Raw genomic sequence first — 26,430 nt, forward strand, 5'->3', positions numbered from 1 at the left:
GTTACACCCACTGTCAAAGTAGTTATCGTCAGCCGTTTTTGTTATCGAAATGCAAAATTAATTTTTATCAATACTTACTATAATCAATCTTATACTCCCTATTTTTGAAGTGTTTTTTATTTTATTGTATTCAAAAAATGGTAGTTTGAATAAATATCATAATTAATTTTAACAATACCTATAGTGACTTCCAAATAATAGTTCTTAAAGTCACCAAATTTGATATACTTATACTAGATATGTACGTACATATGTATGTATTTAAGAGATTATTTATATATCTACGCTTAGTAGTTTTTGAATTAATATGTGATTAAATCATATATTTTACTAAACTTTTAGACGAATATGAGCATTAGTTAGGCGACTTCCACTTTGGGTATTTTTTGTGACCTGTAAAATTAATTGCTTTATTATTTATTCTTCATGTGGCTGCTATGCACAGGGACTTACATGATCCGTAGCTCCTGCAGTGAAGGCACACTGAGGCGTGACGATATACCATCCCCTTCTTCTTTTTTAAGCTCCTGAGGATGTTTCTTTAGCTTGTGAGCGCGACAATTGGCATTGCAAGCAAATGTTTGCCCACAATAGCTGCAAATGTAGGGACGCAATCCGGTATGGCTTAGCAAGTGCTTTTTGAGGGTCTTAGAGCGTTTGAAGAGAGCGCCACAAACATCACATTTGAATTTACGTTCCTCGCTATGCACCAATTTGTGCATATTCCAGGTGCGGCGAGTCTGCAGCTTCTTCCCACAAATGTTGCACACGTAATTGGGTTCCTCATGGATTTGGTAGTGAATTTTCAGTCGCGCTCTGTTCTTAAAGCCCGCCTTGCATATGGAACAGATAAATGGACGCTCCTCCGTATGTACGAGCTTGTGCTCGATAAGGGCCGTTATGGTTTTCAGTTGCTTCCCACAGTGGTCGCACACATAGGGCTTGGCATTTTCGTGCATCCCTTCTCGGTGTAGCTTCAGTGCGGCAGCCGACGAGAGTGTCTTGTTGCAGAGCTCGCAGTATGTGTTTTTATCCCGTTTTGTGCGCTGCTGGATCTTACGACAGGAAAGACTTAAGTGCTTCTGATATGAGGCTGGATTGTGATACATTTTACCACACCAACTGCATTTCATATTTCTGCGCTTAGAGGGAATGTCATCAATATCCCCAACGCTGTTGGGTAAATCTTCGAGGGATTGTTCTGCATCTTTTTGGCCGGTTCCAGATACTGGAAGTAATGGCAAGTCTGCTTCGGGACTGTAAGGACGCTTATCATTGACGTCCTTCGGTAGAGACCTGACAACGTCTTCAGTGCAGTTTGTGACATCGACCTTCTCTTCAAACTTGACTTTTTTCTTTTTCACGGTTTTAGCAGGAGGCTCACTTTTGGCCACTTTTACAATTCTTCGTCTTGCACGAGGCTTAATGGGATTGTCTTCGACCTCTACGTCATCATTGCAATCATCTACTAAAATTTCTTCGATCGGTAAATTATTGACAATCATTTCATCTTTTGGCGTTTCATCCGTCATACCGGCACTTAAGTCTATGAATTCCTGCTTTGGCAGCTCAGCTGCAATTGGGTTTTCCTCAATAGTAATATGTTTTGTTGTATTGTTCTCAATTTCCGACACCGGTTTTATGATGTGAGTCCAGTCACCTTCCCGCAGTCCATACTGCTGACGCAGAGCTTCCATGTCGAGCTGCTGATTGGGATCGGATCGACGCAATACCTCAAAGATGGCCTGCACCTTAGTAACATGCTCTGCAAAGTCAATCAACTCACTAATTAGAGTATAACACTCTTTGCAGAGCACACTCCCTAGCTCATCCTCGAGTTGCATCTGATTGGAAATAATTACTAAACATAAAGCATTTCATTTGGCAGTGCTACTTACGTGCACATCAAAATACTTTCTGACTGCCATCACCAGGACACTGTTCCAAGTGGTCTCATTGGCGCTCGTGTAGATTTTGACGTTGCCCCGTGCGTCGTCTTTCGCACAGAGACGACACCAGTTCAGCCAGTGGCCATCGCCCATTGCAGCTAGAAAAGGCAGCTGGATTGACTTAAATGTTTATTGACAATTTCTTTGTAATTTGGACATATTTTGGTTACAAGAAATAGGTAAACACCAAATTAGAGTGACCATATAACCAATACCGATTTATTCTATTGATTTGGTATTTTTTGTATTAAATTCAAAATATAAATTTTTAAAATATATTTACAACGGCTTGTGCATTATTCAGTTATCAGAGTTTTTGGTTTACGTAACCGTTCACCTTTCTCCATTCCCGCAGCTCTGTAATTAAATAATAAAATTAAATTCTTTTGTTCGCAAATAATTAAGTAATTTCTTACAAGGCACGTAGCTCATCCAAGGTGGGCACACTTTGTATACGACAAGATTTGTCAGCATCTTGTTCATATTCAAGTGGATGTTTCCTAATTTTATGATCTCTGCAATTGGCGCCACTGGCAAAGTCCTTGTTGCAATACTTGCAACTATATGGTCGCAATCCTGTGTGACTTAGCAGGTGAATCTTTAGAGCCGTTGAATTCTTAGTTGCTGTACCACAAATACTGCACTTAAATCGTCGCTCGTTCGTGTGAACATTTTTGTGTTTATTCCAAATTGCACGAGTTTGCAATTTCTTGCCACAGATCTCGCACTCATAGCTGGGCTCACCGTGTGTTTGATTATGGATCTACGGATGAAGAATACTTTTATAAATAAATCAATATACATTTTTTGAAATCATTCACTTACATTGAGTCGCTTCTTATTTTTAAATGCTGCGCCGCAGATGGGACACACAAATGGCCGATCGTCTGTGTGGACGAGCATATGCTCTTTGAGCTCGGAAACGGTACGTACACGCTTTCCACAGACATCGCAGACAAAGGGTTTCTTTTTCATATGTACGCGCTCTATATGATACCTAAGTCCATTCTCCGAGGACAGTTCCTTGTGGCAAATATTGCACGTAGCTGCGCACTTCATAAATTGCTTTATATTAGGAATACATTCAGGTGCTGCAGCATCGACTTCAGCATCGGGCCTTGGAGATGTGAGCAAGAGTCTAGCTAGCGCTACATTTTTACATTTCGAAACGCTTTCGTCGTGCACTTTAATAAAGCCATTTTCGTTATCATTCTTTCGGGGACGGCCACGTTTTCTTTTGATGATAGTTTGACCTGAATTGTATATTTCATCTTTACTGGCATTAAGTTGCTTTAGTCTGAGCTTCTGGGCCTCTGCTGTTGAATTTACAGCTGGCAGATTGAAGGCATCTGGTTCTTCCCACTTATCGAGTGGCTCCAACTTAAGAGATAACTTGGGACGTCCATGCTTTCTGTTTATTGCACCATTTAATGTTTTTCCCTCCTCTTCCAAGTTACAATCATCAAGCCAGATATGGTCTCCGCCTTCATAGGTGCTTGACAGATCCTCGTGCAAATCATCGGTCGCTTCTAATTTTATATTTTCCGTTTGAATTTGGAGCGATCCACATGATGACACTGTTCGATTTTTAGAGCCCCTGGGACGTCCACGTTTTCTTTTAACTGGAGTAGGCATTTGGGTTAAGGTTTGATCCAGGTGCTTATTGCTGTCAACTTCATCGAAATATAGCTCGCGGTGCAAGCTGTTCTCTCGACTACTCTCAGCGTCTGCTGGTTCCACTTTGTAAGCAGTCTCTCGGTCTCCATCTTGCAGACCATATTCTTGTCTCAGGGCAAAGACATCGACTTGTTCGTTTGGCTCCGTGTGGCGTAACAGCTCGAAGATTGGCTGCACTTTGTTTACGTTTTCTGCAAAGTTAACAAGCTCGTCAATCAGAACGTAGCAATTTCTACACAACAGGGCACCGAGCTCGGGCTCTTCGAGACCTATCTGCAACAAGAAGTTGTAAGTTATGAAGTGATTTTATATACATATGTAATTTTTGTTATTCAATTACTCACTTCGATATCAAAACATTTGCTTATTATTCTCATATAAACATCTTTTTGGCGCACATTGATGTTTGCATTTTCACTGGCACATAGGCGACACCAATCCAACCAGTCTCGTTGTGTATTTATATTGTTTTTTAATTTTGTCATAGCTGTGCAAAAATTATTAAATGCGCGCTAAATATAACATCAATGTCTATTATTTCTATAAAGTAGGGTGACCACATATCGACAACATTTGGCTAGCCATAGCATCGCAGCAGCTGTTTGTGTGACCGTAGCTTTTAAACCAGGGCTGCAGCATAGCATTTTCATTTGGTATCGATGCTTTTGTTTTTGTGATACCCAAGTGTTTTTACCTGGGTACGCTTGCGCAGTTGAAGAGATTTGTTTTAATTGTTTGGTTTAATATAATCAAGCTTGAAGTGAGTGTAAGTGGTATATAATATGTGCGTGCGTGTCAAAATAATTATTGTTAGTGATTACTTAGTTCATTGAACGCAGTTCCATTGTGCTGCGTGTAACAAGATACATTTGATTGCTGCGTATACCATTTGCTGTTGCATTAGTGTGGGTTACACTGTTACATACAAGCTCTGGCTAGAGGCCAGCCCCAACGCTCGAGCTGCTGGCCATTGAGCACAAACCGCATTCCACAGAGCGGCGGCCACTGTGCAGATCATCAATGAAAAAGGTGCGTTCGATATAAACTGGAGTTGGTTTATTTTTACCTTTTTAAACTTAATCATTTAAACGCTTGCAGTAGGCGCCATGCATCACCATCATCCGCCATTGCCCATAATGAGTGCGGCAAATGCTGCTGTGCCACCTGCAGCGGGCACTTCATCGCAGCATCAACAGCCACAGCCGCAGCAGCCCCAGCAGAGACGACGCAAAAAGCGGCCCAACTACGGCACTCGCACTGTAGAGGTGCGCCGTGGTTATAATGGCTTTGGATTTACCATATCCGGCCAACAGCCATGCCGCTTGTCCTGCATTATCAGCAATTCGCCCGCCGAGCAGGCGGGTCTGCGTGCCGGCGATTTTCTTATCTCGGTGAACGGCCTCAATGTATCCAAGCTGCCACATGAGACTGTAGTGCAGCTGATAGGCAATTCGTTTGGCAGCATTCGCATGCAGATTGCAGAGAATTATTTTTCGGACAGCTCCGATGAGGAGAATGCCAATGCTACGCTGTTGATACAGCGCAGTGCGCGTGGCCAGATGCTGGCGGCTAGCCTGGGCCCAGGTGTGCGCAACAAGCCACGTTTTCTGCATCACAAATCAAAGATGCACCGACTGCGTAACTCGCCACAAAAGAAGCCACCAGAGCCACTAGAAGCTGCAGCCCCTGTTGCGGTAGCTGCCCTACCGGATCATGCAACCTTACGCCCCGTGCTAGAGGATGCACCGTTGGCCCATGTCGGCAAGGTGGCGGATGTTGCCAATGTTAGTGCAATGGTGCGCGCTGTGGGCAATGCTGCCCTGGAATATCGTGTCATTGTCGGCTATCTGGGCACGATTGAGATGCCCAAGCAGATATCGCACAGCTCCAAACTGCAAACGGTGCGCTCTTGTATACGCAAACTGCGCCAGGAGAAACGACAGCCCACCATTGTGCTTATGAGCATCACTCCGAATTCGTTGAGGCTGCAGAGCGCTAGCGGTGGAACACTGGCCACATATGCTTCGGCACGGTTAAATTACGTGAGCTCCTCGTCCGAGAGCGAAAACCGTTTCTTTGGACTAGTGACCAGCGCCGTGCACAACACGCAAATCGATGAGGAATACGAGGTGGAGGATAAGCCAAATGCCAGCGGCGGCCACATCAGCATATCCCACAGTTGCCATGTCTTTGTCATTGATACCAAGCTGATTGAGCATGGTCAGCATGTGGCACGTGCGAACGAGTACCGCTTGCAGTGCACCAGAGATCCCATTTCGAATCTTTGTCTGGAGTTTCCCAATAACTCGGAGTATGTGGTGAATCTCATACGCAGCATGTACACCATGCGTATTCTACCGCCTGCGAGTCGCAGCCAACAGCCGCAGGATTACGAAGCGGGTGCTCCTGCCGGCGCAGCCCACTCCCCGCAGCCCTCCAATCATAGCGAGATTTCCACAACGACCTCCAATTCTGATTCGGGCATTGGCTTCAACAATGACTGCACCAACATATCCGATCGCATCTTGGTTGTAGACTTTGCCGGCGCACCGGCAGCAGCTGCCCTTGGTCTAGCGCCCATGGCTCCAGCTGCAGCGCGTCCACAGGGCATTGTGGGTGTGCCCGATAACCGTTTGACTGTGCGTGCCATGCCTGACCCTGATCCCAAAACACCGTCGGGATCCTGCTCATTGCGTCGCCCCAATCTGTTGGCCAGCTTCAATCTGATCAAGAGTCCGGCCACGAATCTTACGGCCACACGCTCTTGCGATGATGTGCTCAATCTATTGGTAGATGATCAGCCAGTTCTAGCCGCTGTCGCCTCCATGGATGATATTTCTCTGCACTCCACCGCTGCCTCACAGGATGAGACACACATGTTTGTGCACCCAGCCTGTGTGCCACGCAAGATGCGGCGCTCCATGCAGCCACCGCCAACAGCGTCTGAGCCAACTCCATCCAAGCTCAGCGCCCAGGTCTTTGGCAAGCCGCGTTCGCGACAGTCTCTGGGCTTTGAGGCTATCGATAGCATTCAATCCCCTGGCATGACCTGCCCTGATCAGCCTATGGACACCTGGAGCAGTCTCCAGAACATACATAAATTAACCCAACCGAATCCAATAACGGGTCTACCACCATCATCATCATCCACACATTGCCTACTAGAAGCTACAAACAGTGAGCCAGATCTGGGGGTAAGTGAAAGAATTTCCATCTAAAACCATATCTGAGTATAAATAATAAGTGTATCAAATTCATAATAATATATATCTTTTAAATTTAAAGTATTACTCAGTATTATAATTAACATTAGTATAGCTGTATATAAAAGTGAAATGAGAGAGTTTAACGCTTTAAGCTAATTTTATCTCTCTTTAACAAAATTTTTAAAGTTATTTATTCATAACTATTATTATAAAAAGGAAATCAATAAGTGACAATGTTCCGCTTGGGTATATGTATACGGGTTAATATTTATAGATATTTACGATCATGGAATATATTTTATGATTAAAATATATTGCAATTAGTAAATGGTAAATTAAACTAAATTTGTTTATATTCTTCAAAAATAGTCCTAAATAAACCCAAATCAATATGGATTCTCTCCCATAAACATTCTCTCCCATCAAAGAATCAACAATTATAATTATTATAATTTAAAAGAAAGTATTTTATTATGTGACCTACTTCTTATTTAACTTTTTTTTTTTTTTTTTTTTTTTTATAATTTTTCAATTAAAAATGTTAGTTAAATTTATGAGGAGCTTTTGCCCTAGAACCGGCACTGAAGTTAGATAGCTTTATTTACCTGGACAACATTGGTTTTTTACCTGAACTTATCGCGCTGCTCTCTTGCGTTCTCCCTCTTTTTTACTCCCTCTCTCACTCACCTCTGTCGCTGTCTCTGTCATTCGCTCGATAAGCGAACCCAGCACACTTAGTTGGATACATACATATGTATTTGTCGTGTGTCCAAATGTTGGTACTTGTGATTTTTCTTTGTCAGAAATGGAACTTGGCTGGGATTTAGTTGGGGGTATTTTTTGGCCTGCAAGCGCTTATGCTGCTGCTGCTGCTTGTGCTCTTATTCAGTAGTCGCAGCAACGCTTTTACAATAGGTTTATTCGCGTTCCGCTGTTGCTCTCTCGTCGCTGTAATCAGCGTGCGCGTCACGTCTGATAAGGAACGGAAATTGTCGACCTGGCTTGGCTACTAAAAATAAATCGCCAGTGACGTCATGCACGTATATCGCCAGCTGTGGCTCATGCGAGTGTTAGCTGCGGCGTCCACAGCTCCTACGTCCCATATCGCTGTCGTAGCCGCAGTCGCAGTCGCTGCCCCGCTTAATTCAATCTAAAGCAATTAATGGTAAAAATACGTAAAGCTCGCCATTTGGCGACGACGTTTGCTGACCTTTAGATTGGCGCTCGGCGTTCGGCACTCAAGTGCCGTCCGTCTCCATTGTCGCGCCTGTGGACCCCCCTCGACTACGGCTCTGGGATTTCGTTTGATTTTTGATTCGTGAACACGCGATTAAATTGTTCATTACTTTTTTCTGATTAATACATTCGATTTTTCACTTTCGCTGCGCTGTTCATTTTCAATTGTCGCTTGGCTTCAATTGTTGGTTCTTTGCGCTTTTGTTAATATTTCTTATACCTGTCAATAAAAACGAGAAAAATATTGAAAAATTAAAAAAAAAAAAAAAAACAAGAATTGTGCCATAAAAAGTTCAACGCAAGTTCACGAGCTCAGCGAACTTTACAAAATGTGTATAAATATTTCATATATATATGTATAAATAAATAAATTATCATTAAGTGCGCACCCAAAAACGTGAAGAGTGAAAAAGAAACAAAAAACAAAAAACAAAAATTTATTCAAAACAACAAAAACATTGAAATCTTCGTTTCAACTGTATTTCGGATTTGCACGTAATGTAAAAATGTCATTTCGAGGACTCGTTTTTGGCTTCCGTTCGGAGGAGAATACAGTAAGCGCAATATATATTAGTTTTTACAGGGTATATAGCATGCATTGACCTCTGGAAATGTCATGACCGCTGTGTAACCGGTTACCTTAGTAATTATAAACCAAATACGAATATATACAGTGTATATACATGGTTTATGGTATCTACCCATGCATATTATTATATACATACTTTGAACTGAGCTGAAATTAGAACATGAAACGTGGAGTCGACACACTTAGCTAACTTTTCATGGTTGCCCGACTATTGTCAACCCCTGATATTGGAGGTCTGCATAGTCAGCGATATCAACGATATTTTCTGATCACTCAATTCCTGTTAAGTTCTGTCGTCGCTCTGTTTAGGTCAGAGATACCACCTGCCTTACCTAAAGTCAAATAGCACTGCTCAATACAAATAACTATTAACAAATAGACAATTGTTGATAATATTACTCAGTCAATTAGCAGAAGCGATAATATAAGCCCATGTAGAAATATTTTACAATCAATGGGAGTTTCCCTTTAGAGTGAAGATATTATACTATATTATATTATACTATATTATATATTATATAAGGAAAGTATTTAATTCATTTGTGGTTAATTGTTTAATTGATGAATAGTATATATATAAATACATAAGTTTCAAATGTGAATTTCAATTAATTTCATTGAGAAATGTGAAATAGACCATTCATCTACTTATGAAGATCGGATGAACATTCAATTAATAATATTAACTTAAATAGATTTCTTGAATATATGTAACCACAAAGCAAACAAACAAAAATACTGTTGATATTGTTATAAAATTAAATCAACCCGCAAAACAAATCATATTCCAAACATCGTATATTCACGCTCTGTTTAATAGTCTTCTGGTTTTTCTCAGTGTATTTTCACTTGTGCATACACGCAATCCGCTAGACAAGCAATTCCCAACAGGTTGCAGAATGCCACCTTTTTGGCGGCAAGTTGCAGCAGGGCACATGCCGTTGCAGGTGTCTGAAAAACAACCCTCGTGCCACAAAAGGAGGCAAGCAGCCGCAGTAATGTCTATTAGCGTTGTCAGCTGGCAAGGAATGGCACTTGACGCAGTTTCTTCGGTTAGTTCCTTCCGCTCGACTAGTTTCCAGCTCGGCGACGTCATGGGAAATGGGCAGCGCTCTGGAAATGATTGGACTTCAGGTTGCGGAGTTTCAGTTTCAGCTGTGCCATGGCCTGTTATGTAGCTCTCTGGTTTTCAGTTAGTTCGGTAAGCCACCAATTGACCTTTCCAGCGATTGCCAGCAGTGTCTCGTAACGTATTTGCCAGCTGACGTGGGAATTGGAAGCCATTGCAATGTGCTGCAATTTGCATGTGATTATGCACGTATGTTGCTGCGACGCACGGCTATCTATTGTCGATACGACAAGAATGTAATGCATTATGTTATTTTTTGCCAATATCTGCCCGTTTAAGCTCTAGCTTAACAGACGCCTGCTGCTGATTAGCTTATCAGCCGCACGGCCCATCCAGAGGCCAAACGCAAATAATTGATTAATAAAAATAAATGTCTCTTTTTATAATTAGACAACAGTGAAATCTGTTCCTATACCAAAATAATATATATATATATATGTGTGTGTCAGATAATAATATTTAAAATAATAAACATGTTATGCTCATAATAATCACTATGACTAAGGCTCCTTGAAAATTTGTATGCTTTCTTATCAAAGTTCTGTTGAAAATGCAAATCATTTCTAAACAACATATGTATATGTATTTGATTTAAACAAAACAATTTTTCAGATGTAGCATATAATAGCTCACTCAATTTTAATAAATGATATCAAAATAAATCTTAGTTTGCATTTTATAGTAACTGTAAAACTATTTAACAAGTGAGAAATTTGCTTTTTGAAATATTCTAATCTAATTTGAATTTCGTCATTTATTACTCTATTTTAATAAGCAGTTTTCTTAATGTGGAATCTTAAGAAATTCCCCTTCTTATACACCCACAAAAATGAATCAGTCAATTAAAATACATGTGTATGTATGTATACAAAAGATTAAAATATTTTGTAGAAAATATGTATTTTCACGATTATATAGAAAGGGAATTTTTTTCAGAAAAATATGATTTTTAGTGATTTTGTTTAATTATTGGTGGTCTTAATAACAAATTGCTTGCACATTTAAAAAGTCGTTCCTTGAATATTTTTACTTAACATGCAGTTAACATTAGCACTGTTAACTGTATTGAAAGGTTGCCGGAAGAAACTGACGCCAATGTACTTAAAGCTTTTATTTTATATGTAGATATATTTACATTGATTTCGATACAAGTTACTATTACACATACAAATATAGTATATACATATACACATAACTATGTACACTACTCATATACTCTATAAATAGCTGATATGCTTGTTAGCTACACTCTCTACAAATTATGGAATTAAATTACTGAAAGCTGACAGCGAGCGCAGAATAAAATAAAATACACACCTGACTCTGGCTTTGTGCCCTCGATATCAGGTGCTCAGTGACTAACTGGCGGTAACATTACAACAACAGCATTGAGAATGACAACAACAACAACAACATTCCGCTTCAACCACCAATGAACGACGACTAAAAACGCGCGCACGCGCTATTTTTCCACTGCGACACTCAACAGCTGCTGCTGCTAGCTGTTATTGTTGTAGTTGTTGTTGTTACGACTGCTGCTGCTGCTCTTGCTGCTATTACTGAGCCAAGTTAACAACAGCCAAGCGCGCACAGCTCTCACAACGCGTGAGTCAGTCTTGAAGCGCAGCTCGTACGCAACGCATGAACAGAAATTCATAATTATTTATAAAAACTCAGCCAAATGAATCGATCATAAACAATATTAATAAAAGTGTGCAATTAAATGAATCAAGAAACCTACAAATTAATATTCGAGTCGTGCTAATTACCGTTGCCACTTCACAATTTTGTGCATGTGGTGAAAACCGAACGCATTTCTAAATTTAAGCCTTGTGGTTTATTCTGTGCGCTAAAAATAGATCGCGAAAAAATGTAATTATAATATCAGAAGCACATGCAAATATTTATCAGTTTATGAACTGTGCACACACACACACACACACACACATATACGCCCACCATCAGTCTATGCTCCAAAAATATTCCATGTAAATCGGCCGGAGGTTATTTTGCGTAAATAAACGCCAGGAGCGTATCGACGTCATTCTGAAATCGCGTCCAAAACGCGCGCGTTTTGTATACAAAAAATTTCCCCTCCACAAACGTAAAAAAAGACAGGTTGAGAATTGAAACTTGTCTGAAATTTTTGAACTCTGACGCGTCTGTGTGTTTTCCCTAGCTAGACAAAAAGTGTTGGTGTGTGTATAGTGCATGTATGTGTGTGTGTGTGAGAGAGAGTGTGCTTGTTTTTATAAACTTTACCTAGAAGTCTTTATAAAAAACATAAACAACTTATATTTAACATTGCCATTAAAACGCAAAGTATTCGCACGTTCGCACAGTTTAAGCAGAATTTTGGGGCTTGTTCGCGCCAGCTGTGCTGCTTGGCCCGTTCCTTGATCAATGTGGATCACTCACAAATATAAAAGAAAAATCACACACACAAAATTCTATAGATTCCACTTAAAATCCCATTGAAAGAATTTCCATTTCCATTTAAATGAAAATTTGCTTACATTTTGGCTTTCCCATGAAAGCCAGCGACTAGGAAATGTTCAAGAAATTACAACAAACCTGCATTATAATGCCACAATCGGAGATCTTTATATGTAGCATTGTTACTTGTGATTAAATAAGCTGGCTATAAAATGATGTCACAGCCATTGGAAAAGGTGCTTTGATCTTTGTCTGCCTGGCCAACTCTGACTGCATGAAAATCAAAACATAGAATTCTGGAGGGAAATACACCTGAAGAAAAGCTATATGAAAAATTATAATATTTTTTTTACTAACTTACAAAGTTTCTGATTTTATTTGGAGACTTGAATCAAATCAGGTAATAGAAAATCTTTTCAATAAATTAAAAAATATTCTCTAATTGAAATTAGACAACGAAATGTCTGAAATAGAATTTGATATGTCCGTATATCCCACTTCCCCCTTTGCACAGTACTTCACAGATTTTTCTCTCAGTGTATTCATGGGGGTAGGCTTACACATAGCTAACTTATTCAACAACGTCGCGACGTCGTGACTTTTTAGCAAACGTTGTTGTTAATTATACAATGATCATTCGATGATACTCTATACTCTATAGATGATTCGTAATAGCGACGCTCTTGTCACGCGATGACATCTCAAATTCAAACATTTTTTTTATGGAAAAAGTGGGTGTAGCCATAATTTATGCCTCGTATTTAATGTGATTCTTCAGAATTTATCTTTAGTATGAGAAAGCTGCCTAAGACTAAACCCACATAACCTGGCTTACTTATCAATTTGCTCTACATACATATACATATATACATACATATTTATATGTATGTATGTATGTATATATTCAGCTTTGCTTTAGTAGAGCCGAGTCACGTTTCTCCCATCAGTTCTTGCGCTATATTTTTATTTATTTCCTATTTACCTTCTCTTAATGGAATATTTTAGAGGTATTTTCCATTTTCAATTTTCAAGGCACACGCTCAATTTAAGAACTTTTGGAATGCCCATAAATATATCGCTGTTGCAATAATTAGCGCCATATAGGGTATATATTTTTGGGTTATATATTTTTGGCTAGAAGGAAATTGATTATATATTGGTTAGATAAACAATTCAGTTATTTACATTCTATATAAAAGGCAAGAAAAGAATGAATGTCAAACTGCCAAGCCAAACTGTCTTCTGGCTGCGCTCAGGATATTACAGGGTATTTAACTGCCAGTCAGCATTCCCAAAACGTGCCTTATTTACGAGCCATCGTAATAATTTCATTTCATTTCAAGCTACTTTGATAGCTGGGAAATGCGTTTAATTTAGTTGGTTTTATTTCACGAAATTGCGCATCGAAATTCAGAAATGAAATTGTGCATAAATCCGCATTTGCTTTAAATAAATTGCATAAGCTGTTATAAAGTGTATTGCGGTGACGCATTGACAATTTCCCTTATTGGCCACTCAGCATTTATACACCCAAAGGTATCTATTCAAATGAGCCATAAAAACAAACTCATTTGGCATGCGCAGCAGGTATAAAGAAAGCAGAGACATCTACATATAAAAAACAATTGTCGGATGATAAAGAGATGGCACAAGAATTGAGTGAAGGCAGATTGAAGACGTCATGTGGCAGCGTCATGTGGCATCAGCAGATCCTTGGCCCCAGTCTCTGGCACATCTGTGTCGTCTCAAGTGCGTCAGACATGGAGGCCGGTGCTACACTCTCGGCCCTCTGCCCCTCCTGCTCACCTGGCGAACGCACATTTTTGTTCTCCAGTGCGAAAATGGCTTTTCCCGCATTTCGCATGTGTCGAACTGTGCATGTGTGTGTGTGTATGTGTGTGCTTGGCGATAGTTTACCTTTGCCGTGGCATTCACGCTGGAAAATTCAGTTCATCGCGAACAGCCAAGCTAAGCGCATGCCCCTTTTTTCGGCTTCTGCTTAAACTGACGATCAGAGCTTTGCGTTTTAATAATTGCGTAGAAGAAAATCAAGAGCAACAACAACAACAACAACAATCGTTTCCTTTCACATTTGACAGCGCACGTCATGAGCAAGAACAGTACAGTGAGCTCCGCTAAGGCAAACTTAACAAACGTCAGCAACAACAACAGCAACAGCAACAAAAACAGCAACAACCACAACAACAGCAACAACAACAAAATCAGGAATAACCATTCAGGCAACATCGGCAACATGGTCGAACGTTTTGTCCAATCCCTGGGCCAGTTGAACGACTCCGGCAGCTGCTTCGATGGCAGCTTCGAGATCAAACACATTCTGCAGAGTCCCAGCCTGATGACGGCCACGACTATGACCGATGGCCGACAGGTTCGACATCGCTGTCTCACCGAGTTGGATCGGGAGCAGCTGACACGCTTTGTGCAGGAGTTCGAGGCACGCCAATCGCTGGCTTCCACGCCCAAGTCCAAATGCAGATCACCTTTCCTGTGCCGCAAGGCCAAGGAGATTTATCGCAGTGCCAGTGGCAGACGCAGTGCCTCGCCTCAGATTCAAATAGCGCCCGTGCAGGAGCTAGAAGAGGAACAGGAACAGCCCACACGCAAGTCCGCTGAAGCAGAGGATTTGATGCCACCGCCGATGGCATTGGCGCGTGTCCAAGCGGAACGACGCAGTTGCCGCAGTGCCTCGCGTGTGCTGCAGTTCTTCAGCTCGGCCACCAAACGGCGCAGTGGTAGCCGGAAGCTCAGCGAAGTGGATGCCACGGATGCCACCTGTGACGATTCACCTGTGCTGTTACGCGTCAGTGCTGGACAGCAGGTGGAACAGGAACAGCTTGGTTGCATGCCACTCTCGGGTGGAAGCACAGGCAGCGGCTCCGACGATGAGGAGCATGATGATGGCATCAGTTCGGCCAGCTCCAATTTAACCACACAATCGGGGGGCAGCTGCAGCTCAAACAGTCGCAACATGTCGCCCGACTCCAGCTTCGAGATGCATGCCCCGCTGTTGCCCAGCTTCAAGGTGACGCCGCCTCGTGGCGTCTGCAAGGCTGGCAAGGACTTTGCTCGCTTCCTACGCGGATCGTTCCATGCCAAACGCGCCTCCATCACAACACTGCGGCGCTCCATCAGCGATCCGGATGCCATGCAGCAGCTGGACTTCACCAAGCCCCAGATCCCGCCTCCGACTATGACGACAATGCGACCCCTGGGCGATGTCAGCAACGTGATGCGCGTGAGTCACTTTTAGAAACAATCACTCGATCCGATCCCCTCATTTTGCACTTCAGGAGACGCTTTGGGTCATCCAGCTGTGTCCCCTTAGCCCTTAAGCACATTTCTGTTTACATTTAAGCCTCGCATCAGGATTTTTGTTTATTTACACTCGTGTCATCTTTACTCATTTCCCTATTGGGTGCCACCCACCCACTCGCCCTTCCCATCCATATGGCTTTTTTCGCTCTTGTCTATGCCAGGCAATGTTTACCTAGGTTAGCCATAAATATGTGTACACCATTTAGATATAGTTTATATATCCCAATAAAGGCCAAACTGTTTGTAAATACTCTAAATCTCGTGTGCCATATAATCAATTTGTTTAAAGGTTTATCGGGTGTTAACAGCTCGAATTTGATTTTAATTGTTTCCTCAAACGTTTGCCTAAAAATCTAAATATTATCTATTGAAGATCAATCAAAATGTGTTGACTGAATTCATCTTAATTGAAGATTCGTGTTAAAATAAGCAATTGAAATTTGCCTGATTGATTTATCAGATAAATATTGAAGTATTTGACATAATTAGATATACAAATAAAATGATTGATTATATTCTCATTAGAGTATATTTCAATTGACAGACCTTTTCAATTGTCAGCAAGAAAAAAAATATTTGTATGTACAATCAATGATAGTATACTTAAATATGTATAGTATAAGCATTTATTTGCTTAAGATATTAAATTTTAGTTGCCACATATTTACATAATTATCATATTACAAATTATTTTTAATAATTTACATATATACATATATATTTACGTACTTTAAAATTCAAAAAATCTTTACATTTGTATGCTAAAAATTACAATACCAAATATACATATATATAGTGGGCGACAAAAAGTAAAATTAGAAATGCTTTAATATATACATATTTAACACTTTTTATTAATTGTGCACATATTTGAATGGAATCGTCAATTGTGTTTATTGTTTGCCATAATGACTTTCTAATTGCTTAATTTGCATGGGCGACGTATTGCCCATTTCACTTTCCATTAAAGTGCTGTTGCGTTTTCATAATTCCATCGTTGTGACGATGAACAAACGCCTACGTGAATAGAGTATTCCGAATCATGAATCATTATTAGTCGAACGAATACAAAGGGAATGCCCATATAGGTTTGATAGACGTCATTAAATATCGGCTGGTATATAAGAAAAATATATATATATATTACACACATATATTTCTGTACATATGCTCATTTAATTACAAATATGTATATGCATGCATGTGCATATATATATGTATATGTATTTATAACATACATGCATACATCTTCCGCTTTAAATAATGGAGGAACGCATATGACCCGCATTGGCGTCCAGAAAATTAACGTAAATCAACAACAACAACAACAAGAGCAGAAGCAACAATAGAATCAACGGGCGGGCGGTCGTTTGCCGGATATTTCATTTAGTGCCAGTGTGTGCAATTGTTCAAAAAGTAAAAAATAAAAACAGAAAATACCAAATGGTACGTATAAAATTCTTAACGATCGAAAAATCTGGCACGCAGCACGCACTGCGAACATTAAAGAACATTTTTGCTAACTAAATTAAGCTAAACTAAACAAATCATAAATTACAATCAATTTATGTTAGCACAGCTGCAGCTAGTATTATATCGGCGCAAATTTGGCGTTTCATATGGTCATGTGTGGAACGCCACGCGTTCACCCCTTTCATCTACTCCCATCCGCTCCAACTTCTCTTTGTGGCGGCGTGCAAAATAACTTAATTTATCAGTTAAATACGCAACAGTTGGTAGACAAATGCCCGCATTTCAGTTCCCCGTTGCTGCTGTAATTGCTTGGCATTTTAATTATTTCAATTGTCTAAACTCTTTTTTTATTTGGCATCGCTAATAGGCTGCTTTTATTTATTTGCGCCGCTTTTGGTTATTTTTAGCACAATTTATTTACTTGCAAGTTGCAACACGCACACATGTGCTTTTAGCTAGATATTTAATATTTCTGCTGCATACCTTCGTGGGCAGTGGGTTGCATAGAGACCAAAAATGAAGCGTTATAAAACATACACAAACAACAAACAAAATGTCTTGGCAACTCAAATAATTGGCAACATTCCTAAATGTTTTATTAAACGTTAATTAACGAGACAGCTGCCCGAACCATATGTGTATGTATGTATGTATGTACATATGTATGTATGATCAGTGAGATAGTGGGAGTGCCAAACAGGGAGGGAGAGAGAGCGAGAGGTAGCTAGCACACTCCCACAACTTACATACAAACATTTCATTCATAAGCAGCAACCGAAAACGAGCAGCCGGTGTCAGGTAAATAGACAAACAAGGCAAAACAAAAATGAATACGAAAAAAAACACACACATTCGTATTCCTATAGCAGCAAACAATAAAACAACAATAGCAATATGAGTAAGCAATTCTCTCACAAAAGCAGCTGTGTGTCGAGTTCGAAACTCGAAAAAGAGCATTCGTGCGAGCGAGATTGAACAATTGTGTAGGTGAGTTCGAGCGAGTCAGACACGATTCGTCGAACCGAGACTTTTGTTTCAAACCACTGCAAACCAAAATGTTTGCATATACATTTCTGCTAGTCTCTTTGCAATGCTTGATCTGCATTTCACCAACAACAAAGATGCGACCAAAGGCACCACCCTAGTGGTGCAATTTTCTTTAGTACTTCGAACCAATTTCTGGATCGATCCAACCAGCGCCCAGTCGCAACATGTCTACTGTGTGTTCGCTGAGGCTTATGTTGTGTTGGATTGGGTTGGATCCAACAATCAAATGCTCAGTGCATATACAATAATGTAGATATGTATGTAGGTACGTATATGTGCGTGAGTGCGATCAGCAGCTGGCTGAGCACAACAACAGACGATGTCAGTTACTTTATACACGTTGGGGCTGCGAGTCAGAGATTCGAAGCTCGGCAGTTGCGCAGCGTGCGAGAGAGCGGGCCGCAATCGAAGTGTGTGAACAAAAAAATTCCAGAAAAAAGTAATTATAAAGCCAGTGCCAAAGAGCAATAACAAATAGCAACCGAAAGTGAAGCAAAAGTGCACAGTTAAGATTGTGTTTTGTTGACAAAAGCGGCACGTTTGCGCTTTCTCACTCACACATACACACACACGCTTACTAACACACAAGCAGAACAGCGAAAATTTCGCAAAGCGATGACACGCCTTGGGAATACCAAAAATTATCGAAAAAGAAAAAACAATTGAAATCGAAAACAAAGCACGCAACAGAAACTGCAACTGCAACTGCATTTGCGTCTGCGTCTGCTGGTAGGTTTCACAGCGTCAACAGCCAACTATGGTTAGTTAGTTTTTGTCATTAGCATGCGTAACGAGCAGTTTATGTATATGAATGCATGCGTATCTGTATGGAGTGTGCATGTATATTTGCCTGTGTATGCGTGTGCTCTCCCTTTAGCATAAAGTAATTGCGAAACGCCCACTCAGCACTTAACACCGAGAACTGTGATCTCCGCCCCCTTTCGCTTATGCCCGTTGCTCTCTTCCTCGACAATTGACAATGGGCCGTACCAAGATAAGATATTCGAAATTCTAATCGCTTTTTGTTTATTTTGGAAGTCATGATTTATCAGCACTTCGGCGAAACTGTGTCGCGCTTCTGGGAATTATATCTTACAAATGTTGAGAAGAGATATTATTCAATATCTGAATATATGGATATACATACAGATGTACATTTTTGTTGTCACACATTTCTTTGTTTTTCTCCAAGAAATTTATATGCGTGTTCTTTCTTGGCTCTTTGCCAAATAGTACGTGATGTATCTTTCAGATTCTGTTTCTAGGTTTTAGATTTCAGCTGGCTTCAGTTAAAGCGGCTTATCAGATTTGTCTGCTTTGAAGTAACCCGAAACAGGCCCCCAACTTAATTATGATGAATCATTTGCATAGTTATTAAGCCAGGAAACTGCTTCACAATGCCGTAGACCGTTTACAATCTCAATTTCACGTCTCGCTCAGCAGACCGTCAAGAATTTTCGCCCGATTTTTCGCTAGCCAGGAGCCGGCTACAATTACCAAAAGGGTTTCACAAAATAAGCGCCAGGCTTGTGCACAGTAAAAAAAGACGCGGCTTCCATTAAAAGCTTACTGATATATTTAAGTAGCTTAATAATACTAAACAGGAAATATACATTATTATTTTTAACTGCTCTCTAAGCAGCTTTACGTCAAATAACAATCAGAACTAGAGCTAACGAATGTTTAACTGCTAAATATGGTTTCGATTTAAAGTCAGTGTATTTTCTTTCACTGTGTTGGCAGTACTTGATACTGGCCGATGGGATCGTATGACTTGATGGCAGCGCATTAGCTCATGCTTTGACGCTGCAGATTAAGCTATATAGACATGATTTCAGCTGGATCGGTAACCTGAGCTAAAGCCATTCAAGTTAATTTACTCGTGGGACTTTGTTTATTTTCTGTTATACGTATCATTTTTGTTGTTGTTGTTTTTCTTTTTTGCCTTTCCGTTTGTGGCTTTCGCATCGAGACATCTTCGAGACTCAGCACAATGACTTCCATGCCACAATTTGTGGCAGGGCGTGTTGCTGCTGATGACTTCAATATGAGGAGGCAGCCACAGTTGTAAATTGTGGCCGCCAATGGGGAAAAAATACTGTCCATGTTTGGTGTCCACTCGCGCATGCAAAATACTCAAGGAAAAGAGGAAAAGAGGCGCGGGGCGTGGCATTATTACTTCATTATTCCACCTGTTTATAAGTGTGTGCGTGTGTGTAGCAATTTGAATTGTTGCCCAGCTTTGGCTTTCGCTTTGCTTCGCTAAGTTTTCAATTTTCTTTTGATTTTTATTTTTTTTTTGTAATATTTTTTGTGTCATTTATTTATTTTTAATTATTCACTTTGGCAAATTGCTCATTTCCTACTTACAATTGCGCGTCACTCGTTGCCGATTGCCGCTAAATGTTGCCGCCACAATAGAGAGCAACAACATGCGATGCTCGCCCTCTGCACGACTCGCCCCTCCCACCTTCCACGCTGCATATACCCCTTTGTTGCTATTGTTTGGCAATCAGCGTTGATTTATGTTCGTTTGCTTCTCTCTCGCTCTCTCTCTCTCTCTCTCCGTCTCTATCTACTACTGGCTGTTGCTGTTGAGGCTTTAACACATTTGACCCCACTCGCTGCTTTTCTGCTTTCCATACCCTCTGCCACTTTAAAGTTGTGCATTTGCTTTGTGGGGTCGGCACATTCTGCTCTTCTTTTTGACCCAATTCCTATGTACATATGTATGTGCACATTCTATATACACACATATGTATATACATATAGCTTATATATACGAGTTTATGTGATAAGACATAATACTTAAGCTTCTATCTTTATGCAATTCAAGCTTTTGTTGTGAAATATCTTTCTTTTTTTTTTTTATATTTTTTTTTATATCTGTCAAACATGAAAACATTTCAGAAACATCTTGAAAAACACTTGAAAATAATGACATACACTGCGAAAAACATATGTAGATTGCAGTTATTAATTTAGCTCTAGGAGTTAAACAGTTTAATTACAGGAAATTGCAACTCCAGCTGTGTTCATTTTTATTGAAATTATTCCACTCCCATTTTCAATGGGTTCAGGGTTTAATCAAAACAATTAAATGAATGCTGGAAATGTTTTGGTTAGGTAATACCTGATCCCTATACTTGTCTCAAGGTTAGAGTATTCGTTTTAATTGCCCTCAAGCGAGCACAACACCGATAATAACCTAACAACACCATGAATATATATTGTACATATGTATCTTCCATCTAACTAGATTTGAATTGAAACTAAGCAAAGTATACTTCATCTTCCATATGATATTCCGCGGTTTTTCATGCTGCTATTTGAAATTTCCTTGGCACATTTCTCGGAAAGATCTTTGGAGCGCTTTCATTTGATGTCGTGACTGGCAATTGTTCAATTTTAAAGTCTCATCTCACACGAGCCGAGTCGAACCAATTGGTTTCTATTAATGAAGTCGAGTCGCATGGGAATTGGCTTTGCCCCTTTATGGTCGACTTTGCCAGCCGGAAATGTTTCCAAATTTCTCTCTCACACACAACAACTAGTTTTATATGTATATATTGATGAATAGATATGGGTAAAAATATTTTGTGGCTTACGTTTGGTCAATGCGAAACTCGAGCTTAGAAACAGAATTCATTAATCTCTGGCAACAAAAGCATCATTAAATGTGAACCAATGGGAAATGCATAAATATGATTGAAAGCAAGAGCTGGACTGGAGTATACCCTATGGCTATTGGCTGTTAAGCAGCCTATGAAATGGAGAAAATTATGACACTAATTGAAATGAAAAGAAATGAAATGAAATGAAATGAATTGCTTTATTTTCCACATGTATGTAGATCTGTATTTAGAGAGATTAAATGAGTGATAATAGTATATAAATAGTATGTATCTCGACTCTTTTGTATGAATTTCTCTAAACATTTCTCTGTAGCCAGCATTTGCAACTGTTTATTGTAGTACTATTTAAACCCATTCTTATGGGAACCGTGTGGGTATAGAATACAATCGAGAAATAAACATAAACACAAACAGATTTATGTTGAAAATTATGTATAAATAGCGACGGCAACTGCTTCGAGTTTGTCTGACAAAAGTGATTATCAGCAAAGTGCAGCAAATGGATTGGACAGCCCAGCAGGCAGTCCCACAAACGACACTCATCACAATACACAGAGAGACACATACATGCATATCTATATATGTACGTACATATATGCATATATGTATGTGCCTTGCCTAGCTTTACAATTTGTTCACACAATTAGAGTAGTAGAATACACTGGGGTAGACAGGGCAATAGTTGCCAACGGCTGCCAACTGTTGCTGTTGCTACACGCGTCACACACACTTGCACACATACTCCTACACATATACTCCTACACATATACTCACGCACATACACTTACATGTAAAACTTCTAAAAGTTCAAAAGTTTATCGTGCTGTCTGTTTAGGGCTTGGCCGTGATAATGACAGACGTGATCGGGCAGTCTGTCCCTCATTTCTACATTCCCTCAATTTGTACTTGTGAAATGCCCCTGAAAATGAACTTGTCGTAGGGGGTGCTTGAACTCCAAGATGGCTATGAATACACTTTGAATACAGCTGAGTAGCGGTCAAAATTAAGTTGTACGGGAAATAATAAAAATTGTTATAATAGATAGGCAAAGTGCTGAAACATTAATCCGAACATATCCGAAAATTATATTATCTAGAAAATGAAGCAGAACCTAAGTTTCTATTTATCAACTTCTGATGCATGTACTTACTATCAAAAAAATGTTACCATTACATATAATATATATGTATATATTATTCGCTTTCATTTTAGAATCGCGCACTGCCGTCCAATGCCTCGCCCTTTCGTCGAGCCTGGGGTCAATCATCGTTTCGCACGACGCGCACCGACAAGGTGGCCAAAGCAGGAGGGTCTGGCAACAGTCCAATAGTGCGACGCTCTGCCTCGATGACCGCCTCCGATAACGATGTGTACATTAAGACGCTCATGCTGGACGAGCTCAAGTCGGCGAAGCAGTCGCAGCAGCTGGGACCTTTCCAGGTGCCACAAATACTTACCACACCGGCGCCGCCGTCCAGCGTGATGGTAAAGGCAACCAGTGGGGAGTCCACGCAGGAGCTGGCGGCGCCAGAGCAGAAGGGTCCCAGCAGCTGGGGCACATCGTTCGAACGCATGCTACAGGATGCCGCCGGCATGCAGACCTTTGCGGAGTTTCTGAAAAAGGAATTCTCCGCCGAGAATATCTACTTCTGGACCGCCTGCGAGCGCTACAGGTGCACGGAATCGGAGTCAGAGCGCGTAGCTCTGGCCCGAGAGATCTTCAACAAGCATTTGTCCAACAACAGCAGCGATCCGGTTAACGTGGACTCGCAGGCGCGTAATCTAAGCGACGAGAAGCTGGCAAGCGGCGATACGGACATTTTTGCCGCGTCACAAAAGCAAATCTTCAACCTAATGAAATTCGATAGCTATCAGCGCTTCATACGCTCCGACCTGTATAAGAGCTGCGTTGAGGCAGAGCAGAAGCAGCAGACATTACCCTATACGGGTGCCGATCTGGATGAACTATTGAAGACAAATTTTCACGTAGTGGCCTCGCCCAAGGTAAGCAATTGAACTTATTTCCTGGGTTGCCTTTTGTCATTAATACGTTGATCGCCTTTTCAGCTCAAGAAGTCCGCAAGCAATGCCGAGGATCGGCGACGTAAGAGTCTATTGCCCTGGCACCGTAAGACGCGGAGCAAATCCCGTGATCGCAACGAAATAATTGCCGATCTGCAGCAAACGTTGATGCCCCCACCGCAAGCACCAAGCTCAACAACCACAGGGGTGCCAGCGCCGCTGTTGACGTTGCTGTCTGGCGGCTCGGTGAGCGATTTACACAGTTCCCGCTCTTCGTTGTCATCCTTCGATGCGAACCAGGCCGGACAGGGCTTTAGTGCGGACAACGTTTGCTCCTTGTGTCGGGTCATACTCACTGACGGAGCCACAACTATTGTGCAGACCCGTCCCGGCGAGACAGTAGCCCAACTAGTGGAGCGTCTACTGGAAAAACGCAACCTCGTCTATCCCCATTATGATGTTGTAATCCAGGGCAGTAGCAAGTCTATAGACACGCAGCAGTCCTCAAAGTTGCTGGCTGGCAAAGAGGTGCTCATCGAACGTCGGGTGGCCTTCAAGCTGGATTTGCCCGATCCCAAGGTCATATCGGTCAAGAGCAAGCCCAAGAAGCAACTGCACGAGGTAATTCGGCCCATATTGAACAAATACAACTATCGAATGGAGAGCGTGCAGGTGTTGGTGCGAGATACTCAAGCCCCGCTTGATCTGATGCAGCCCGTCACAGTGGCCGATGGGCAGCGGCTTCAAATAGTACTGATCCAGCCGGATTTTCAGCAAGGCGGCGGCAGTAATATGCCGCCGAAGCATAGTAAACCAATGAAACCGCTACCCGATCTGGCGACGACGGATCCGACGCAGGGTCAGCTGGACGAGCTCACCAACAAGGTATTCAATGAGCTGCTGCAGAGTAAATCGGATGCTGCAGCAGCGCCGACCCAAAAGCCAAGCGATCTGTGCTCCATGAAGTCGAATGAAGCCCCCTCGGAGAGCTCCTCCACGCTGTTCGATCGCATGCGGCGACAACAACGCGACAATAGCAACATTCCAGGCAGCAAGCTGCCCAAGCTCAAAAAGAAATCCACGAGCAGTCAACATTCCGAGGAGGCAACTGCAATCGCAGCCGCAGCAGCAACGATAATGCCCCATGTCGATCCCAAGAAACCCATCATAGCCAAACTCAAGGCGGGCGTCAAGTTGCAGTGCACGGAGCGAGTAGCAGAGCACCAGGGTGAGTGTGGACGAACCATTTGGGATCTTCATATGTTTGACTAATAATGAAATTTCATAATTTGCAGATGAACTACTCGAAGGCTTGAAGCGAGCACAGCTGGCGCGCCTGGAGGATCAACGGGGCACGGAGATTAATTTTGATTTGCCCGATTTTTTGAAGAACAAAGAGAATCTCAATGCGGCTGCCTCCAAATTACGCAAGGTGCGCGCCAATTTGAGCCCCATTAACAAGGTCAGCAGCAGCAGCGGAATGGACGCGCCTCAACCAGCGCCACGGCTCTCCATTACACGCAGCCAACAGTCACCCATGAAAGTGGATCCTGAGGTGGATACCGATTTGCCGGCAATGGCAATGGCACCGACAACGTCAGCGTCAGTGTCCATTGACCAACAGGATTTACAGGAATTCGCTAAAGCACCGCCACCATTGCCGCCCAAGCCAAAGGTGTTGCCCATCAAACCATCGAATTGGGGCGTGGCCAATGCTCCGCCCAATGGGAGCTACAGCAATAAATTCTCGCCCGCCAATCACGCACCCGCATTAACGTCGGCTTCCACGACGACGAGTACGTCACCCTCAGCAACAGCCACAGCTTTGTCCTTTGCCACTAAGCTACCGCTGGACATAGCACGCAAATCGCTGGACCAGCCGGGCACACGATGTGCGTATCTTGATGAGCCCAGCAGCAGCTTTGTTTAGCCCTAAGTCTACTTATCGATCTACGACTGATCATTGTACATACTTTTATATATATATTTATTAATATTTGTATTCTATGAAAAATCTTTTAGAAGTAAGTGCCCATCACAAGGATATCTGACAAGCGTTGCGGCACACAGCTGCTTCGCAAGCTTATCATATTTATAATTAGGTGCACGTTATTTTAAGTTTGAATAAATAAATAAACATTTCTATTTAAACGGACAACTTTTTTTTTTTTTGCAAAAACAATTGTGTTCTGACGCTTTCCAACTACCAACTGATTATATATTTGTATAGCTTTGTGCACAACTTAATTTTGGTATCTTCTACCATCAAATAGACCCATATAGGACATATATTATAAGTAATATGCAGGTGTGTTAAAGATGTTCGAAAACCGAATCATTAATTTACATATTTCCACGATATATATTTAAAATTTTTTAACAACTTTAAGCAAATGCTAATAAAAAATACCGCAGGATGACGCTTTAATTTTTCTAAAATTTTTAAAATCATTTGACGGCTTTTTAAGATTAGAAAAAAAAAATTACAAAGCGGCTTTTCTCGGTACAAATACTACATATTATACGAAGGAGTAACTAATAATGCAATGATGAAATTTATATGATGCCATTCTACATTACTATTTCAGACATTTACATGTTTTCTCCACAACGTCCAGAAATAACGGTAACGGCTTCATCAGTAATCGGCGTTAGCCCTCTAAATGGCTATTGTAAACAAAGTTGTACTAGTTTT

At 41.2% G+C, this 26,430-nt stretch overlaps 3 protein-coding genes across 9 annotated transcripts; 1 reads left to right on the forward strand and 2 right to left on the reverse strand.

Annotated features, from left to right (window-relative positions):
• Window positions 1-80: 80 nt before the first annotated feature.
• LOC6574918 (zinc finger protein weckle) lies at window positions 81-2,042 on the reverse strand. The gene is made up of 3 exons (XM_002000910.4): window positions 1,899-2,042; window positions 454-1,844; window positions 81-393 (listed from the first exon to the last, which is right to left on the reverse strand). Exons 1-3 carry the CDS (start codon window positions 2,040-2,042, stop codon window positions 360-362), a joined length of 1,569 nt encoding a protein of 522 aa, XP_002000946.1. The 3' UTR covers window positions 81-359.
• A 98-nt stretch (window positions 2,043-2,140) lies between these two features.
• Window positions 2,141-4,203, reverse strand: LOC6574919 (zinc finger protein weckle). The gene is made up of 4 exons (XM_002000911.4): window positions 3,971-4,203; window positions 2,775-3,899; window positions 2,366-2,712; window positions 2,141-2,306 (listed from the first exon to the last, which is right to left on the reverse strand). Exons 1-4 carry the CDS (start codon window positions 4,109-4,111, stop codon window positions 2,246-2,248), a joined length of 1,674 nt encoding a protein of 557 aa, XP_002000947.2. The 5' UTR covers window positions 4,112-4,203; the 3' UTR covers window positions 2,141-2,245.
• Window positions 4,204-4,301: 98 nt separating this feature from the next.
• LOC6574920 (regulator of G-protein signaling loco) lies at window positions 4,302-25,890 on the forward strand. Of its 7 annotated transcripts, XM_002000912.4 has the most exons (6): window positions 4,302-4,392; window positions 4,452-4,655; window positions 4,725-6,820; window positions 22,926-23,717; window positions 23,781-24,963; window positions 25,031-25,890. In XM_002000912.4, exons 3-6 carry the CDS (start codon window positions 4,733-4,735, stop codon window positions 25,663-25,665), a joined length of 4,698 nt encoding a protein of 1,565 aa, XP_002000948.1. In that variant the 5' UTR covers window positions 4,302-4,392; window positions 4,452-4,655; window positions 4,725-4,732; the 3' UTR covers window positions 25,666-25,890. The 7 variants fall into 7 exon arrangements, with proteins under 7 accessions (XP_002000948.1, XP_032589530.1, XP_015023212.1 ...); XM_032733639.2 differs by having other exon boundaries at window positions 4,303-4,655; window positions 4,728-6,820; XM_015167724.3 differs by lacking the exons at window positions 4,302-4,392; window positions 4,452-4,655; window positions 4,725-6,820 and adding exons at window positions 11,407-11,658; window positions 14,322-15,478.
• Window positions 25,891-26,430: the final 540 nt, after the last annotated feature.

The sequence above is a fragment of the Drosophila mojavensis genome, unplaced genomic scaffold (genome assembly GCF_018153725.1).
Source record: "Drosophila mojavensis isolate 15081-1352.22 unplaced genomic scaffold, ASM1815372v1 contig_231, whole genome shotgun sequence".
Lineage (NCBI taxonomy): Eukaryota > Metazoa > Arthropoda > Insecta > Diptera > Drosophilidae > Drosophila > Drosophila mojavensis.